General features: G+C 30.3%; 2 protein-coding genes across 4 annotated transcripts; both read left to right on the plus strand.

The window, feature by feature from the left end:
• The first annotated feature begins 8832 nt into the window (after positions 1-8832).
• LOC107922695 (uncharacterized) lies at positions 8833-14220 on the plus strand. Of its 3 annotated transcripts, none has more exons than XM_016852826.1 (10): positions 8848-9075; positions 9440-9601; positions 10165-10239; positions 10534-10635; positions 10786-10878; positions 10972-11115; positions 11220-11327; positions 11853-11904; positions 12012-12094; positions 13385-14220. In XM_016852826.1, the coding sequence occupies exons 1-9, from the start codon at positions 8977-8979 to the stop codon at positions 12044-12046; spliced, it is 870 nt and encodes a 289-aa protein (XP_016708315.1). In that variant the 5' UTR covers positions 8848-8976; the 3' UTR covers positions 12047-12094; positions 13385-14220. The 3 variants fall into 3 exon arrangements, with proteins under 3 accessions (XP_016708314.1, XP_016708315.1, XP_016708316.1); XM_016852827.2 differs by having other exon boundaries at positions 9443-9601; XM_016852825.2 differs by lacking the exon at positions 13385-14220 and having other exon boundaries at positions 8833-9075; positions 12012-12315.
• Positions 14221-15076: 856 nt separating this feature from the next.
• Positions 15077-15967, plus strand: LOC107923671 (metalloendoproteinase 1). Its single transcript, XM_016853850.2, has one exon. The coding sequence runs from the start codon at positions 15077-15079 to the stop codon at positions 15965-15967; it is 891 nt and encodes a 296-aa protein (XP_016709339.2).
• The last annotated feature ends 5166 nt before the right edge of the window (positions 15968-21133 follow it).

The raw sequence follows: 21133 nt of genomic DNA on the forward strand, positions 1-21133 counted from the left end.
TTATTTTTTTTATTCATTTGTTTTTATTTAAGGTGAAAAGAAAGGGATGGATTTGAATTATTAGTGATGTAAGGTCCCAACTATGGGGTCAAATGATCAGATACAATGAGCCAAAATTATCATTCACTCAAGAATCGTCATATCCTTACCGACATTTTTCTTTATGGAAAATTATTTACACAAATCATACTATATATTTATAGGGTAAAATATTTTATTAAAAAAAGAGAGAGTTTATATTGTAGAGTATCGGGGCACAAAGTTCGTGCACATAAGACCCAAATCTATTTTCCAGTGGAAAATTCATTTTCGACAAAGTTGGAAAAAGATTTAACGGAAGTTTGTTTTCAATATTAAATTAGTGTATGTAGACGACCAAAGTTTGCGAGGAAAATGATTGAATTTTGTACATTGAGGAGGCTTGTCTGCTGCTGTTGAGCTCCTTGGGAATTGAGGTAGAGGATGAGAAATTGCAAGGGTTTTAGGGGACAGTGATAATTTTAAAGGCTGTTTCACATGAAGAAGGTGGACACAATTTAATTAAATTTATCTACCATAGGCAAAGGCATTAAACAAAGGGAATAAGATCTATCTATTCTAGTGACAGCAGTAGCCTTTGCCCTCTCCAAATGGCAAACTGTGCTTGTTAATAGCAGGTGAGGTGAGCTACTCGTACTGTAAAGACAGTAACCAATAGTGGCATCATCCCAACTAGCTTGATTTATACCCTCACTTATAAAACAACTCATATTTGAGTTGGAATTTTAAAGTATGTAACATTTTTTAAAAAAAAATATTAAATAGCTCATAAATCCAACATGTTCCCGACATATTTCCAGAAAGCAAACATGAATTATTTTGTGCCCAAAAGTGACTGATGAGTAAATATTTATGGAAACAATGGAATTGGAAAGTGTAGCCTTCATTTCCTACTAACTTCATATAAAATCGCCTAACTTTTTATTCTCCTAACGCGTATTGTTTTATATTTTGCAGCTGAAATTGAAAAAAAAAATTAAATGTCTATTTTTTCATATATTTTTAAAATGAGTAAACTACAAAAATAATCATTTTTGTTTGTCTCAGATTACATTTTAGTTATTCATGTTTGAAATGTTACGTTTTAGTCACTTAACTTATTGTTTTGTTACGAATTGGTCACTTTATTGTTAAGCTCCGTTACCTCCTTAATGGCAATCCTACGTAACAATCTAAATGAGTTTTAAATACAAACTTGTAATAACCCGAAAATTTTTACAGTAAGATATTATCCTTGATATAGTAAAATAACAAAATAAAGTGACAAAAAGGGAAATTTTGAGTTATGTCAATATTGGAAAGTATATTATGATATATTAATTCAAGAAAGGACTAAATTATAAAAGTGAGAAAATTTGTGTTGCACAAGAGTAAATACTCAAAATTTGAGGGGTTAAAGTGTAAATATAAAAAAGTTGAAGGATCAATAGTGTAAATATTTTAAGGGTGGAATGATCTAGAAACTAAGGAAAATGGATGAATTACAATCAAATTGAATAGGTGAAGAACTGTGAGGGACTAAATTGTAATTTTACCAAATTAAATGATGACTCAAAGATGAAATTTTAAAAAATAATAAAGGGCAAAATAGTCAATTGGAAGAGAGAGAAATCTAGAAAGTAATGATAATGTTGATGATATTTTATAATCATTTAATTAGATAAATATTTTTTTAAAGAGAGATTTTATTATTTTAGTTTTATTATTTTATTATTATTTATTTAGTATAAAAGGAAGGAAAGATGAAGAATTATCATCATCTTTCCTATGCACAAACGTGAGAGGAAGAGAGAAAGAAAAAAAGTTTTGCTTTATTTACAATTTGGTCATTCTATCAAAAATTTATCATTTTCACCCAAAAATCAAAAGAATTTTCATAGCTACCAAGAGAGAAAAATGTTAAGGAGACTATGAGAAGTTAGAATATCAAGTTAGATTCAAGAAATTGAAGCTGAATGAGAAAGAAAATCAAGATGAAGATTGAAATCAATAGAACAAGGTAAGAACATCATGATTTCAATATATTCTTAAGTTTGATATTATTGAAAAAGCAAGAGATTAATGTTAATGTAGAGCTTCCTTACATATGGTCCTATGTTCTTGATATTTAGTGAAGAGAAAATAAGAGAAAGTGATGAGAAATAGTGTAAAAAAGGAAAATAAGGGTGTTATAAACATGGTAATTAATATCTTGCATTAAAACAGTTTTGGACAGCAGCAGTAGTCTAACTTTGAAAAATCACCAAAAATTGTATAAATTTAATTAGAGGATAAATAAAATATGAAATTAAATTTTATTGAGTCTAGTTTCTTATAGAATAAATTATGTAAGCAATGGAATTGTAAATCATGAGATATAATAAATTTTGTGAGACAAGGTCAGAATGATTTCTGGTTCTCCTATTCTGACTTTAGAAAATCATCAAAAATTTGAGAAAAATAATTAGGGGCTTAAATTTATATATTTAGAATCCTGAATGAGTCTATGTTCAATAGAAACAAACAGGAACATCATTTGAATCCTGTACTAGGAGATAATTATTTTTTAGTGAAGAAAGGTCGGAACTATCAGACAACAGAACAGGGGTGAATTTAAAGAATAAACTGTACTTATTGGCTAAATAAAAAATTCTGAAAATTTTATGGTAAGAAGATATTTGAGCCTAGTTTTAGGGAAAATTAGCAGATCCAATTTTTGAGTTCTGTAGATCAAGATGAAAATAATTTAGTGACCATGACATGGATGGATAGCTTTGAATAAATTTATAAGTAAATAGTGAAATCATAAATAATGTTACTTATAAAAATGATATATACATTAAGGATGTGGAATAGAGTGGAGGAGGAGGAGGAGGAGGAGGAGAATAAGTATATGAATTTTCAGCTAGCAATTATTTACATTTAAAATGGATAATTTGTATGTTTTAGACTCAGGGACTAAATTGAATAAAAGAAGAACTGTAGGGGCAATTTTGTAAAAATATCAAAAATAACCAAAATGAAGGAAATGAATTGTTTTATTGATTAAATTAATAAATGGAATGAAATTATCAATTTGGATCAAGATTGGGTGAAAATCGGGGAAAATGAAAATTTACCAAAATGCCCCTAAATCTTGATATTTCTGCAATTTCGCCAGATAAATTTGTGTAACTTGAATTATATTCTTAAATACTTGAAATGTATGTTATTAATGTGAATATGATTTAAATATCCCTTGTATGAAAATTGATGAAACATTGATATATTTGATAAAAAGGGGAAGAAATCCAATCCCGGTTGAACGAAAAGGAATTGACTGTAAAAATGATCTAGCCCAGACGGATGATCCTATCCTGATATAACCCTCCAGAATAATATGTGTAAAATGGATTTAGCCCGGACGGGTAATCCGAATTAGGGTCTGAATTTAGCCTGGACTGGTAATTCAGATCCAAGCTCATTAGAGCAATTGTCATTGTAGGGGATTTAGCTTGAACTGGTAATCCCGACAATACTCTATGAGTTTATATTACAGGAGATTTAGCCTAGACTGGTAATCCCACTGTAAGGATGAGGTTCGCAGGAGTGTGTTTTCTGAAATGAAATGTGTAAGACCATGGTTGAAAGATACCATGGCAACATGATATGAAAAATGTGTAAGACCATGGTTGAAAGATACCATGGCAACATGATATGGAATGTATAAGACCATGGTTGAAAGATACAATGGCAACGTGACATGAAATGAACAAGACCATGGTTGAAAGATACCATGGTAACATGACAGGAAATGAGTAAGACCATAGTTGAAAGACACTATGGCATCATGTCAAAGATAAATAAGACCGTGGATAGGAGACGCTATAACATCTGTTAAACAATTGATATTCAGGTAATATGTATCAGATAACGAATGGTTATATGAAATGGTTGTGTGAAATGTTTACAAGAACTGGTCATATGGAAATATATATACAAAATAGTTGTATGAAATAATTATGAAGATAGATAAACGAAATAAGTATAAGTACATGGAATATAATGTATGTTAAGTTTGATATAAACTATTACCGGAATAAATATACATAAAATATATGGAAATGATGGAGCATGTAATATTGATACAGTGAAATGAATGATATATACTTATGAAGAAACGACAAGAAAATTATTTGTTTCATGACATGTACATATATAATTATCTTTGATATGTTGATACAAGGAAATTATATAAGTAAAGACAATTATTAAACTCAAATGTGACATGTCAGAGAAAATAAGTATATCAATGTTGAATTTATATGAAATACGTACTAGTATACTAACAATGTTTTTGTTTGATGCCTAGACAAATGCCAAGCTGTTGATTGAATGGTAATATATATTTATTTATATGATGCATTGAATCAGTAAGTATTTAATTGAAATTTTTTTTAAGTTATCTGCAAATTTTTTTTAAGTGAACTGGAAAAGAAAATTCGTCAATCTTCTTTTTCTTTTAGTTTTCTTTTCCACTTCGACTGAAAAAAACTATTTCCATCTTAGTTAGACATTCAAGTTGGCATTTAAAACCCATTTAGACTGCCACGTAGGATTGCCGTTAGCCAGGCAATAAAGCTTAATGGCAGAGTGATTATGTAACATCTCGATTTTGGGCCTAGTCGGAACAGTGGTCTTGGGACCACAAATCCGACGAAGAAAATTTTACTTTTATTATATTTTTATGATCTACGATTTCACGGAATAATTCATGAAAAATTTCGTTCGAAAATTTCGACGTTTGGGCACTCAATTTGGTCAAAATGACTAAATTGTAAAAAGTGCAAAAGCTAAGTTCTACATGTTAGAGGTGTCTAATTTTTATGAAATTTTAAATGAGAGGTCCTTAAATGGTAATTAGACCATTAGTTAATTGTTGGACAAAAATAGACATGAAATGGGTGTAATAAAATATTTTGTAATAAAATATTTTTAAGTTAGGGGCATTTTGGTAAACTAATAATTAAAATAATTAAAAAGGGAAATAAGTCAAATTAGCTATCATCTTCTTCATTCAACCATTTCTACCAGCAGTAGCCATGGTTAGGGTTTGTTCAAACTCCCAAGCTCGATTAGCAAGGAAAATTGAAATTCGGGCTAAAATCGGGAAAATACCAAGTTGTGGACTAGAATGGCAAATTGTCGTTTCTGGATCTGAGGTAAGTTCGTGTCATTTAATAAGCTTATTATTCATGTTATTATTGTTGTACATGAAATATATCTTGCAAAGATTGCATTAAATATAATATTTTAAATGAAATAAGTAAGTTTGTATTTCTATAAACTAAATTTAATATGTATTTGTCTTGATAATTATCTAAAGTACATGATAAATGAAAATGAAGACAAGTGTTATTATTATTGTATGAATATTGATTTGAAATGTACATTGACTGTTATTTGAAAAGTGAAACGTAATTGAATACCCTATTAACAATGTCGGGCTAGTCGAATATAATTGGCATGCCATAGGATTGAAAGTGTTCAGGGATATTTCGACTTTGTGTCGATGAAACACTATAAGTGTCGACCACTGTGACTGTTCCAGATTCGTTCCGAAGAGGTACTCCGTACCTTACTATTACTGTTTCGAATTTGTTTCGATGATGTATTCTGTATACCGCTACTATTACTATTACCGTTACTGTTACCGATACGGTGTATTCCGGCTTCGGCTGATGAAACACTGTATGCTATTCCTGTGTGTGGGTTGAATCCGTGTATCCGTCCAGGTCCGAGTCATGTTAATAGGGGTAAATAAAGGTATTGAATAATTGACTGTTACTGCAAGACTGACTGTTACTGAACAATTGATCGTTATCGAATAATCGATGGTTACTGAAAAAAATATTGACTGATATTGGGCTTGGAGTATAATGAATTAATGAATGAAATGTAATAGTTGAATGATATTTACGAGAAATGAACTAAAAGCTCTTGCCATGATAGACTTGATTATGTATATATGATACTAATATGATGCATATGATTGTCATGTTTGAATGAGCAGTTGTGCTAAGAGATAACACAGGTAAGTACTCGAAACCCATGAACATGTATTTAACATGTGAAATCAGATGGACTTGTAATGAGAATGCAAATGAATGATTGATGCTTATGAGAATAATTTTTTATGACAAACCTATGGTGATTATAATTTTATTGCACTGGAACAATTTGGACAGTTGCAGTAGTCCAAATTTAAAAATACATCAAAAACTGTGGAAATTGAATTAAAGACTGAATAAAATATGGAATTAAAGCTTCTCAAGTTTAGTTTCTTTTAAGAAACAGAATAAGCAAAAGATTTCTATATTATGAGATATTTAAATGTTTGTGAGACAGAGACAAAATGATTTCAGAAATCCCCTATTCTGAGTTAGGAAAATCATTAGAAATTGTACAAAAATAATTATGGGTTATAATTTATATGAATAGAATCCTCAATGAGTATAATTTTAGAAGAAATGGACAGGAACATCATCCGAGTCCTGAACTATGAGATAAACAATTTTGAGTGAAGAGAGGTCAGAACTGTTGGACAGCAAAATAGGGGAAACTTCAATGAATAAACTATAATAATTGGCTAAACCAAAAATTCTGGAAATTTTATGGAAGAAAGGTATATGAGTCTAGTTTCAAGGAAAATTAACGAAACTAAATTTGGAGTTTCGTAGCTCTAGATATAAATTATTTAGTAACTGTAACTCGATAAAACAACTTAACCTGAACATGCGTAATTGTACAATTATAGTGTTTTATCTTGAAAGGCATGTTAGTAATTGCTTATCAATTTCACATGGGCTTACTAAGCGTAAAGCTTACCCTTTCTCTCCATTTTTTTAGTATTGGCAGGTCGGCTCGGGGTTGGAGATCATCGGAGGCAGAATCACATTATCAAGCTATCTCTTTTTTGGGAGAATTAATTCAAATATTTAAAATATCGAGTGAGTGGAATGTATAGGAAGTTCGTTTCATGTCATGTATTATTATGATTTGACCAAACATATTGGCCTACATCTAGCTATTGTCTATGGCCATGAGATGTGGCCTTTATACATTATGGTTTGTAAGTTTAATTTTTTATGTCATGTTCTATGTTTTTGATGTGATGATGTAGTTAGGCTTGGTAAATAGCCTATTTCTGGCCACACAGCCTGAGTACACGGGCTTGTGTCTTGGCCATGTGACTTCATTTGTATCATAGCCAAATCGGCAGTGAGCTCCACCGGCTAATGACACGGACGTGTGTCATGGCCGTGTTTAAAAGTCAGTGTTGCACACGGGTTGAGGACACGGGCATGTCCCAAGCCGCACGGGCATGTTAAATTAGCCACACGAGCGTGTGGTACTGTTCAAAAGAATAAAATTTAAAATTTCTCGAAAAATTTCTTAAGCTTTCGATCGAATCCCGGTTTGCTTTAATTACACTTGTAAAGTACTATGGACCCATTAAAGTTATATTTAGATGGATAATATTGTATTTATACTTGTTTATGTGCAAATGTATTGTAATGACTGATAATACTCTGTAATCCTATTCTGGTAACGGGATGGGGTTAAAGGTGTTACAGATTACTTCGTAACAAAACGATAACGTAAGTGACTAAAACGTAATATTTCAAATATAAATAACTAAAATATAATTTGAGGTAAACAAAAGTGATTATTTTTATATTTTACCCTTTTTAAACTATCTAAATTAGCTGGATATTGTTATATGGATGTAAAAATGTGATCCTAAATATATGAAAAGAAAAAAGCCTTAAAAAATGAGCCATCCCATAATGGGGTAGCTAGGGTTGACAAGTTCAACTTTCTAAAATAGAAAATTTTTTATTTAGGTGTTTTAAAATTTTAAATTAATAAAAATAAAAAATGTATTTTGACTTTTTAAAATTTTTAAAATTTATAAAAATATTAAAATGAAAAAATTATATTTTTATTATCATAAAATTATAATTTAATTTTGATCTCTAAAAATTTTTGTGACTTCACATCTACACCTTGATAAATCATATTCAGAGATAGTAGAAGAGAAATCTGGAAGAGGAGCTTGTGATTTCTCCTTGAAGGAATTGCAGCAAGAAAAATACAGTGCAGAAATCTATGCATCACTCACCAACCTGCCATTATCCATTGATCATTAGCAAGAATTTAAATTGAGTCACAAATTAATCTACTGTCATGCTCTGTGTTTATCATTTGTGATTATAAAAGTGATGAATATTTTTGCAATCAATTATGATAAATACCGATGATGTAAAGAAAAAAACATGATTACAAAATAAAGTTGCAGATTTTATGTTGGAAATTCTAGAAAGTAAAGCATGGACTAATGTTTGCATGTTTTATCAAAATGATCTTATATTTTTGAAAATTTTTTATCAATAATTTTTGTTTTTTTATTTTTAATTTATTTTTTTAACAAATTAAATGAAAGTACCATTAAAAAAATTATTAGAATGATGTGAAATTTTATGTGTGAAATATATTTTAATTAGATTTAATTTATTACTTAGATAACCCAATAAAATAATTATATGTAAAAAATAATAAAATAAATAATACTTTAAATTTAAAAACTCTTAATTTAAAGAAAATAAATAATACATTAAATAAGCCGTTGATAAAAAAAAGCATAAAGAGATTTATGAAATTGGGTTTGAAGTCCAAAATCAATGGGCCATTTGTCTTGTTCTTTCTCTTTTCGTGTTTCCGGCCAAAGCCCAAATCAGTGTTTGTCATATGCTCATGTTCCCTATTACTTTGAAAAGACCACTACCACTAACCCTTGACACTTACAGTTGTACTTCGAAGCTTCTTAATCACTCTTTCGAAATTCTTTAAAGACGTTTTTTCTTTTTTGGTTTATTTCATCGTCAATATCTGTAAATTCAAGATTTTGGGTCATCAATGGAGGAAGAGAAAGATGCTTTTTATGTTGTTAAGAAGGAAGATATTATTGGCATTTACAAAAGTTTAAGGGATCTAATAGCAGAAGCTGGAATTTCAGTAAATTTCCCCCTTTTTCGTTTCACTTGTTTACGTAATTACGTTCTAGCAATGTTATTTTTTTTACTTCACTTTTTTAAGGCGATTTTTTTTTTGCCAAAAATTTTAAGGCGAATTTGCTAGTGGGTCTTTTTGTTTTTCTTAATCAAATTATATATATTTTCCAATTCTGGGTTTGCTTTACCTTGACGAGATACTCAATACTTCATTTCATTCAAATGTTAGAATTCTTGTACTTACGTTAATCCTTCTTCAATGCTGTTATTTTGTGCGGGTTTAGCTAATCTGTTTTGACTTTACCTGTTGAATAAGGTATAAAGACATGTGCTTTGAATAGTATAAAAGGTGTTCTAATTTTGCTTAGCAGGCATATGATCCTTCCTTGAGGGTATATAAAGGATATGGCTTGTCAAAGCAGGCTGAGGTGTACCTTGGTTCATGTGGGCTAAAAAATGCTGCCTATTCCATAAGTGCCTCTGAAGTTAATGATAACACCTTTGGCAAACTTGTTCCTTGCCCTCCTCAGGTTGATTTTCCTACCTCCTCTTCATGAATTTATATAAATATGTATTGTATTCTGCGATATTTTCCCGTGTTTATATAAATTTTGGCACGGTAATAATTTTTGTTATGTAGATTTTTACATGTTCTAATATTTGTGTATTCGTGTTGTGTTATTTTTCTTGTGTCATGTTCGTCTTGCATGTAAAGTTTCCAGGTATAACGTGAGGGTTTCTTTTGATACACCTTTTTGATTATCATATTTCATTTTACTGTCTGTTTGTACAACTCTATAAGTGTATATGAGGAATATATCACTTACGATACTACAAGTAACCTATTAGAATTCAAAGTTATGTAGGGTCCAGGTAAAAAATTATGTGGAGCCTGCACTTATAAGTAGTGGACTCTGACATAATTCTTGAATGTGATTGGATAATTGTAGTATTGTAGTGAAAAGAATTGTAGGTGAAAATCGCGTGTATATCTGTATGCTATGTTCTTAAATGAGATGATATGTTGTTTTTACTTGGCATAACTTGTGTCATAATAGGGGAATCTTCATTAAAAATGCTATTTTGCTTTCAGCAACCAACTTCTTTCAGAGGAAGCACATCCAACAGGGACCCTTCACCAAATAGATTGCATCAAATACTTGGAAAGGTTCTTTCCCGAAACTTAAAGAATATTAAACTGTGATTCTGTGGCAATAACTCGTTATGTCCAACATGTCTGGATCAAAGAATTAGGCACAAACATATGGCAATCTTTAGATGATTGAGTAGTCTAAATTTCAAGTGGTTTTGTATGGGATTCAGCTTTCAAAATAAAGAAATAGTTACAAGTATGGAGGTTGAGTGATTCTTATAGTTACTTAACTGAAAGAGAAGCAAGACTGATGCCTAACAGCATTTTTGTTTTTCTACTAAGTTGACCGGTTTTTTACTCTAATTTCAGGATCTGGTTGGATCAACCGCACTTTACACTGGTCCTAGGATAAATCATATGAACTTTGCTAATCAAGTGATGCCTTCAACTCAAATGATGCCCTTAGATTCTGTGAGTTATCGGTATCATTGTGGAATTAAAATGTTTCTATTTCATTAACTTGATGCTGTTATCAGCACCAAGACAATGTTTAGACTACAATTGTATGGGATTCTGTACTTTGGTTTTTTAACAAAGGATGCAATTTATGTCAATATCTAGCCGTACTATATCATTGAGTTTGATGGGGCCTCTAAAGGAAATCCTGGACCAGCTGGTGCAGGAGCTGTTTTACGAACTGAAGATGGAAGAGTGGTATGATGTCACTTGAATTATATGCAACACTTTTAGGGTATGAGTCATTCTTTTCTTAATGGCCTAGCTGTGTTTAACCTTGAAATATAATAGGTCTGTCGATTACGTGAAGGCGTCGGCATTGCCACGAACAATGTGGCTGAATATCGAGCTGCCATTTTGGGGATGAAATATGCTCTTAGAAAGGGGTTCAAACATGTTCGTGTACAAGGGGACTCTAACCTTGTCTGTATGCAGGTTGAGAGTTTTACTGTTTTTTACTACATTCTAGTATTCTCTCTGTTTTTGTGATTTTCTTTATTTTGTTCACATCATTCTTTTGTAATTTCCTTGTGTAACAGGTTCAGGGTCGGTGGAAAATTAAAAGTCAGAATTTGGTTGAGTTAAATAAAGTGGCAAAGGATCTCAAGGATAAGTTCATATCATTCCAGATCAATCATGTTGACAGGGTACAGCTGATAATAAGTTTTTACTTTTCACTCTTCATATTCCTTTTAAGTGCCATTGTCTGACGCTCGTATGCAAAACATATTTGGACATGGGCATGGAATATGATTCTCCAAATACATGGAAAAACTTGGAAAATATTGAACAAATCAGTGTTGGGTAACAGCATGTCATTGCCAGTTTTAGACTAGATTTTATAAATAGTAATGAAGCAATATAAAAGTTATGGGGATATATAATGAATTTAGGATTCTTTTGTCATATTTGGCTTAGTTCTTCTATAACTTAGATTCTGGCCATTAGAAGTTGCATGCGTCTATAATATAAGAAAACCTTACCCCATGACAATTTTCTGGTCATCTATGTTTTCAGATGCTTTAGAAGTACAGATGTGGTTAGGTTTGTGATTGTGGTTTTGTTGTATTCTTTTTCAAACAATTCTTGGAATTCCCTCTTTTAATGTCATCTTGGATAATTGATTCTTGTTCTCCGACTCTGGGATGCAAATGACATTGTTTCTTTTCAAGGAATTTAACTCCGAAGCTGATGCTCTTGCAAACCAAGCTGTTAATCTCATGAGTAAGGGTCTCCAAGCTCATCAAACCTTTTATTTGCGGCTTTCTGAAGTTTGCGACACTTTAGTCTTGGTGCCAGTATAATATTAGATTGATTTTGTTGCAATGCAGATGGTCAGGTTCAAGAGGACTGGCTCTTGAAGTAAACCCAAGTTTAGGCCAACACTATGGAAGATGCCTACGAAGTACTCGAGGTTTTAACTGGTTCATAACATTTGTCAATGCCCTAGCTTGCACAGACATGTTTTTCGTTCATTAGCCTTTAATGTAGTTTTTATGATGGCTGACAAGGTTATATTCAACCTTTCAGTTAAGCTTCGTTAGTTTGGCCAGGATAAAAATCAAACTAACCTTTTAAGCCAACTTTTGTCCATGTTTATCATGAAATGTGAATTATTCTCGGTTACAATGAGCATTTGATCTAGTCCATGAAATCTGTAAGAGAGTGTGAATGTGATGTGTTAATCAAAGAGAGGGCATTAATGAATTAGAGATAATATGAAGATGAAATGTAAGGTAAGCAACATTGAGTTAGAATTCTGAGGTTCTTCATTTAAGACGAATTAAATGAATATTAAATTCCTACCTCCAAGATTTTGATTTTCTTTACCAAAATAAACTGCCCTTAGGGTTAGGCTTTCAACTGGGCTTTAGTCAACGGGTTAAGTCTACTTCTTACTAGAAAATCACATTTCACAATAAGCATAATTAAGATATTTTTTAATTAATGATAAGCAAGTGCTTTCTAGTTGTAGAATTTTTCACATCTTAAATAAATATTTCACATGTTAATTTGGCTTAGGTAATTTATTTCCTGAACTATCTATATTATACCCAGGTTAACCCTAGGTAATTTCAATAAATTGGTAATTTAAGGATTAAGCCTCAGTGATTTCAAAGAAAAATTAAGAGATTATCTATATCTAGTCTTTCAATTGTTTTCTTATTTTCTAAAGATATTTCTTAAAGCATATATGCATATAGCCTGGATTCTTTTTCTTGCTCAGCAATTTAGGCTCTTTTTGGATGGACGGTGAAATTAAAATTAGTTTCAAATAATTGAAAATGATAAGGACATTATAATAAAATATATATTTAAATATAATAGCTAACTAAAATTTATTAAAATTATATTTACATTAATTAATAAAAATATAATTTTAAAATATATGTTAAATAATAATTAAATATATATTAAGTAATAAATATATATATCAAAATCATATTTATGTTAAATAATAGTCATTAAAACGTATAAAATAATATTTATATTTAGAAAAACTATATTTATTTATAAATAATAATCATTAAAAGTTATTAACATAATATTTATATTAAAATAAATTAATAAAATAATTATTAAAATGTTAAGAAATTATTAATTAAAAATATTTAGGTTTCTTGTAGCACCTTTTTTTTTTATCTATCTTTTTTCTTGTTCTTTATTTTTGTCTTTTTATTTGATTTGGTCTTGGGTGTTGTAGATGACAGACCGTCGATGGAGGAGGAACTTGTGGGATTGTCAACAGAAGACGATGAAGATTAGGCATGGGAAATCCAAGCGCCAGATTTAGGGATGTCCCAAACTATGAATGTTGCCCAGTGGGAAATTTTTTGATTGCTACTGTTGTTAGTTTTCAGTCAATGAGGAGTGCTCTAGCAAATCAGTGGCGATCTCTAATCTAGGCTGACAAGCAATTTCCTTTTAGATTCTTTTACGAGATTGATATAGATTGTGTGCTAGAAGGGGGATTGTGGACCTTCAATACCCATTTGCTATTGGTTCATAAATTGGTTGAGGGGGAAGATCTGATATTAGTTACCTTGTTCTTCTGTGATTTTTGGGTATGGTGCATGATCTGTTGCATAGTTTGCTCTTGGAAGCAGTGGCCCAACAATTCTGTAATTTTATTGGCCTGTTTATCGATTATGATGCAAACACCATTACTAGGGGCTTTAGGAATTACATGAGGATTCGAGTGATGATGGACGCTCGGGTTCCTCTCAAAGACAGAAGAAACTTGCATTGGCACACGCAAATCAGATTTATGCCGGGTTACAAAATGAGCGCTTGTCCTTATTTTGCTTCCTGTGTGGGAGATTTGTGTTCCTTTTCTACCTTACGTTTGAGGAAGTGTCATAGAGAAATATTTGTAAATCATAAGTTTATATAGGATTTTGTTCACATTAGTTAAGGGTAATTAAAATAAAAATAAAATAAAATAAAATAAAAAGCTATTTAGAAGAGGTTGGGTGTTAATTGAAGTTTGTAAATTATTTAATTATTATTTTTATATAATATTTTAACCGAATTGTATTATTTTTACCGAATTGCATCTTCCCCTTAAATATTCATAGATATTAGCTTTAGACCTTATCATTTCTCATTTGAAATTATTTACTTTCACAACAACATCAATTTATTAATTTAAAACTATCTTTCATAAATTCATTTATATTAGTATAAAATTAAAATAATTATACACACATTTATAATTTTTATACAATTAATATTTTAATAAATTAATTTTAATATTTCATATTTTAATCACATATATAATTAACATTGAGTTTTAAGTAAATTAAAATTATTTTTTATTTGATATAAAAAGGATTCAATATTTAATATATATTAAATATAGAGAAAAGATTGTATGAAATTGTGATTCTACGTTATCCCTATTCCTTTCAAATAGGAGAATAACAAATCATTTTTTCTTCCTAAATTTTAGTATTTTTAGTTGGATTTGAATTTTTTAAGGAGGAAAAGGCAGAGAATCAGTAGGAAAAATCTGATTTTATCATTATCCTATTGGAAAAAGATAAAAATGACGTGAAATCATAGTTTCATACAATTATCTTAACAAAAGTTACGAAATTATATAAAATTAACCCGTCCTCCCTTTATATATGATAATAGAAACAATATATATGTTCCATTAAATCAACCTATCTACAATGAAAATTTATACAAATTTAGATCTAGAAGTCAATCAATTGGCCATTAGACTGTGTGGCATGAAAAGTAAAATTCAAGGAAAACCTAACTCCATTAATTTTCATAATCAATAAGGTAGCCAAATATTTAATGTAAAACAGTTGCTTTAGCAAAGATAATCACTAAAATCTGAATATAAATAATTGAAATCTCTTCAATTGATTATAGCAAAAAAACCATGGCTCCCAAGCTTTCTCATCATATAATCTCAGAAGCTTTGTTGCTGCTTATAATGCAGTCTTTATTTGTTAATTCCGCATCTCATTTCAGATCTCTCCAATTATTTGAAGGAGCTCAAAAAGGATACACATTGAAAGGACTTAATCACGTCAAGCAATACTTGAAAGCCTTTGGGTATTATTATTCCATTAACGATGCCAATTTCACTGATCATTTCGATAGCTTGTTAGAATCTGCACTTAAAGCTTACCAACAATACTATCGTCTCGAGGTAACAGGAAAAATCAACTCTGATACCATGAAAAAAATGTCAACCCCTAGATGTGGCGTTCAAGATGTTTTCAACGACTCAAATGATGGTTTCAAGTTTCGTATGGTAGCTAACTATACCTTTTTTAATGGGATGCCTCGATGGAACAAACGCCAATTGACCTACAAGTTACGTTCTAGTGCACATGTGATTAGTGATCGACAATTAAGGCCTATCATAGCTAGGGCATTTGGTAAATGGGCTGATGTTTCCAATTTCACATTTCGGGAAGCGTGGGTATTCAATCCATCAGATATCGTGGTGGGATTTCATCGTCGTTTTCATTGGGACAACTACCCATTTGATGGCCCAGGAAATGTTTTGGCTCATGCTTTTGCACCCGAAGACGGGAGGCTTCATTACGATGCTGATGAGAATTGGAGTACTAATAATCTTACAAGACTAGATCAAATCGATATAGAATCTGTATCTATTCATGAAATAGGACATATTTTAGGACTTGGGCATAGTCGGGACCCAAATGCGATTATGTACCCATATTATAGGCCTGGAACCATCAAAAGGAATCTAGGCCAAGATGATATTGATGGCATACGAGCTCTGTACTTCGGTCGGTAACAAATTAAACTTATATGTTTTGATGCAAATTATTGTTGTTTTTGAATAGAATTGAGTGAAATTTTACTTGCTATCAAAAAAATGTTTTACTATTTAAAATTTTATTGAATTTTTTTAAATATTAATTAAATTTTATTATTATACATAGATTTTAATTTAATGACTCGAAAATTTTAGTTTACTGCAATTATAAAAATCAACTTTCAACTTATTCATTCCTTATCGTCCTCAGGTTTATTCTCAAACCTCCACTTGATGATTTTATTTTATTATTGTCTTCTGCTATATTTTCCTGTGATTATATAAATTTTGAAATGGTAATAATTTGTGTTATATAATTTTTTATATATTCTAACATTTGTGTATTCATGTTGTGTTGTGTTGTGTTTTTCTTTTTCCTGTTTTATCATGTTCATCTTGCATGTAAAATTGTTAGGAATAATGGGAGGGTTTCTTTTGATATACTTTATTGATTTATCATATTTCATTTTATCGTCTATTTGTATAACTCTACAAAGAAGTGTTTGGTTTATCGAATATTACATTACGGTCTGAAATGTTATATTTCGAAATGAGATAATGATATTTAGATTCTCAACATTTCGACCATCATGTAATTTTGCATTCCTAAACATTGTCAAGATGCTATAATATATGATGTAATCTCATTATGATCTTTTCCTTAGGTTATAAAAAATTTCAGGCAAAATATGAAATTTAGACAAAATTATATTTTATCTCCATATTACTTTGTGGTTTATTATATTGATTGTTAAGGATTTATTATTATTTTTTTAGAAACTATAAAATGCTTTAGGAAAATATTTTTGTTTTTATAAATTTTGACATTGGATTATGAATTTGTTTGATTGGTTTTTTTCTTTTATGAAATTATTTGATTAATCTTAGTTATTAATTTGTGTATGGTTTTATCTTTTGGAAATAAAATTCTTCATTTTTTTTCTTAGATAAAAAAATTACAAATAATATTATAATAGCTTATATGACAACACAAAATTCATATTGCCATAAACATTAATAATTAAAAAAATCAGATTTTTTCAAAAAAGAAAAGGAAAAAGAAAGAACACAACCTTTTTAAATTTGTTGAACCCCAAACCGAATTAAATATAACATAAAACTTGGAGGTTCATATTATTAATTATTTTAGTTTCATTTCTCTTTTCATAATAAAAGCAAATTAAATTATCTAAAATAAATTATTGTAATTAGGTTCAATAATTTATAGAATAAAATCTATGTGTAATTACAATTACATAAAAATTACACCTAATTAAAGTATTTTAGCAAAAAAGTTTTAAGTACAAATGCATAGTTCGTTCATTGAAGAAATAAAAAAGAAGCATTTATATTCCAAAGAAAGGTTTAAAAAAAAAAGTAAACTTCTTAACAGTTTTTATGTTTGAGCAACTGAGCCTTCAAACCGTACTTTCAAGGATATTCCCAAATTCAAACAATTTAAGAATCCTGACAACCTTTCAAGTTATTCCTAACATAATTTTAATCAAATGATAGTTCAAGCTATGGTGCAAAAGATGGCGGATGTGTACATGGAATCTCGAGAAAATCTATTTGATTTTGGTTTGAACAAAGGAATTACAAGGCAATGAAATCAAAGAGAGGGAATGAATGAATAACAGATAACGTACGTGATGGATAAAATGTAAGGTAAGCGGCATTGCGGGCTTTTTCTTTTATGTATATAATATAAAAAATATAAAAATATCTAAAATGAAACACAATTAATTAAAAAATAATAATTTTTTAATGATGCAGCCTTGTTGATAGGCGGGATCAAAGTATTTTTCTCATACATTTTTTATAGGTGGTTAGCAATCACCCTCCACCAACTCAGACACCCCATTCGTATTATTGAAACCATTTTTTTTTGCAATCGGGTCGATTTTGGTTTTGAAAATGAAAACGAACATGGGAGTCGACCAATCCTTGTTATAAGGTGTGATTGAATCACCTTGTAATTTGATCGTTTTAATAAACAATTTCGATTTACTAAAACGGCGATTTTAGTCTACGAAATTTGAGAAAACGGGTTCGGGATTCGGTTATGTGCAAGGAAGGATTAGCACCCTCGTCACGCCCAAAATTGGTACTGTCGTAACCATTTTTTTTTTGGAAAACGGTAGTCGACTTGGATTTTGAAAATGAAAACGAAAAACTGGAGTCGCCACCAATCTTTTTTGATAAGGTGTGATTGGATCACCTTTGATTAATCATTTTAATAAAATTTAAGATTTACTAAAACGATAATTTTTTGGTCTACGAAAAACAGAAAATGAGTTCGGGAGTCGGTTACGCACGAGGAAGGGTTAGCACCCTCGATACGCCCAAAATTGGTACCTAGTTGATTAACTAGTGTCTCAATGTCGAAAATTTGAAAACTTAAAATACTTTGAAATACGATCTTTCTCTTTGTAAAAAGTTCAAACGTTAAAGATCTTCTCGTCTCGCAATAATAAAATACCACGTCCTGTAAGTTAGGACACGATATCTTGAATTTTGAGATTGAGTTTGCCTTTTATTTAAAATTAATGTATTTTAACTTCTTTTAAAAAGATATTCGGTTGGTTAGAGTGAACGAGGGAAATCGAAACCAAGTAAGTTAGGGCACGTTTCCTCGAATTTCTGAAAACCGAACATTGCCTTTATTTGCAAAAGCTCTTATTTCGAGGTGTCAAAATGTTATACCCGGTAAGTTAGGGCACCACACTTCGTATCTCCAAAAATAAGCATTTTTAAAGACTCGTATTGTGATTTAAAAGAATATTCTGTTATTTAGGCTAAATGAGAAAAGTCGAAACCCAGTAAGTTAGGGCACGATTATCTCGAATTACCTAATAACGGATATTACTTTTATGAAAGAATTGTTATAATATATTGAACAAAAAGTGACGCGATTTATAGTAAAACGTAAAGGCAAATTATAGCATTGACATGTATAAGAACATAATAATGGTGTGACGGTGTCAAAGCAATAATATGAGCAACCGTAAAAGATGAAGTAATATCAAGGTTAACAGTATGCAAATATAGACAAATGATAAACATGGCAAAGAATAAAAATGACAACGATAACGAAAACGAAAACGAAAACGAAAACGATAATAATAACAATAGTACAAAACGATAATAGCGCATGGTATTGAAACATGATAGTAAACATGAGTATGAAGTAGTAGGGGATTAATGTATATATATTTAACGAAAACATATGCGACATATAAATACCTAAAAACAATAATATTAAGCTATTAGTAATGCTATATAACATATATATACATATACATGAAAATATATGCTACTATATGATAATAATGAAAATATAGAAATACAAAAAGAGCAAGTATAATAAAAATATTAAATTAAAGTAATAGTATATATATATAAAAAACTATATATATAAGTGTGTATATATACACATATAAAAATGTACACTAATATATAATGATAATAGTGATAATGATATGCTAATAAATAAATATGGTATAATAATGGAAATATAAATATAAGATAATATGAGAAATAAAAATATAGAAGTGACGTAGTATTAAGGTATATGCATAAAATACAATATTAAGAGATATATACACGTAATAAGAAATGTATCCGTATTTAAAATGTATATATAATAAAAATGCGATATTTGAAACACTTTCATAGTATATATATGTGCTAAAAAAAAATAATGTTTAAAAATAGATATTAATAATATTACATAGGTATATACATATATATTGAAATGAATGCATGATAGTATTAGAAGTATGTACACAGTATATATGATATATTTAAGAAATATATATATAGATATATGATATTTATAAAAACATATACATGGTATAATGTTAATATGTATACGTGTATAAAAATATAATATAATATTAACATACATATGCGTTAATAAGAATAATAATATTGAAATTATTAATAATACTTTATAACATATATATAAGTATTAAATAAAATGATAATAATGAACTATTAATAAAAATACAACAATAATAAAATAATATTAAAATAAAATTAGAATAATGAGGAAAAAAAAAGATGAAATTTGAATTAAAAATGGAACTTTGAGACGAATTTAAAATAAACAAAGGAAAAGGGGATTAACTTGAACACGCGAAATAAATGGAGGGGCTGATCAGGAAATTATTCCAAGTCCTCAGAACGTATCGTTTCGATGCGGACCTAAGTGAATCAAAAGCCGAATTAATGGGCTAAAATAAAAAACAAAAGCAGAGGAAAGGGATCCAATTGAAGGAGATGGAAAAGGCAGAGGGACTAGGGGCATAAATACCCCAAAAATGACGAAAACACGCGGATCCCTGGTTAGCGGGTCGGGTCCGATTCGGGTTGCGCCTAAACGGCGTCGTTTTAGGTCTGGGCCTGGGCACCAAAACGGTGCCGTTTCGGAAGGCTACAAAAGCCTAAAATCCTTCAAAAATTTCATTTCTCTTTGGTGTTTTTAAAAAAAAAAAAGGAAGAGAGCTCTCCTCTCTGCTGGTGGACCGTGTGCTGATGAGGGCTCCGGCCAGCAGCCTGATCGTCGCCCGCCGTAGCGCCGCCGCGCCGACCGCCGTGGCCGGCCACCGCACGCGATGGTCGGAGTTTCAAAAAGGTATATTATTTTACCTCTTTTTTTTGTATTTTTATATGTTTATAATATATGTGTATTTTTGAGTAAAATAGGTTAAAAAGAAAGAAAATAACGATGATAACTAAATGAAATCACCTTGGGCTATTAGATGTTGATTCTCTGTTTGGACTATTTTTTTTTGCTCTTGATATTACTGTGGTCTCTGCTCTTGCTAGTGTTTAAAATCAAAAATTGCTTTTTATTTTTCACCAAAAAATGTCCCCCTTTTTACAATGGTTTTCGGCTTTAAATAGCCATTTCATTTCCGTTTTTTTAATATCTGTCTATTCTTCCATTGTTGCTGCAGACAAATGATGGCGGAGCAGAGGCGGTAGTGGATGGGACAGGGGCAAGTGGCTTGAACGGCTAGGGTTTTAGGTTTTCCCTTTTTTTTTTTAATGCATTGGGCTAGGGTTTGGGTCCAAAATTGGGCTTGTACAGGTACCTTATTGATTAATTAATGTCTTAATGTTGAGAGTTGAAAATAT

Source organism: Gossypium hirsutum, chromosome A11 (genome assembly GCF_007990345.1).
Source record: "Gossypium hirsutum isolate 1008001.06 chromosome A11, Gossypium_hirsutum_v2.1, whole genome shotgun sequence".
NCBI classification, from domain to species: Eukaryota; Viridiplantae; Streptophyta; class Magnoliopsida; order Malvales; family Malvaceae; genus Gossypium; species Gossypium hirsutum.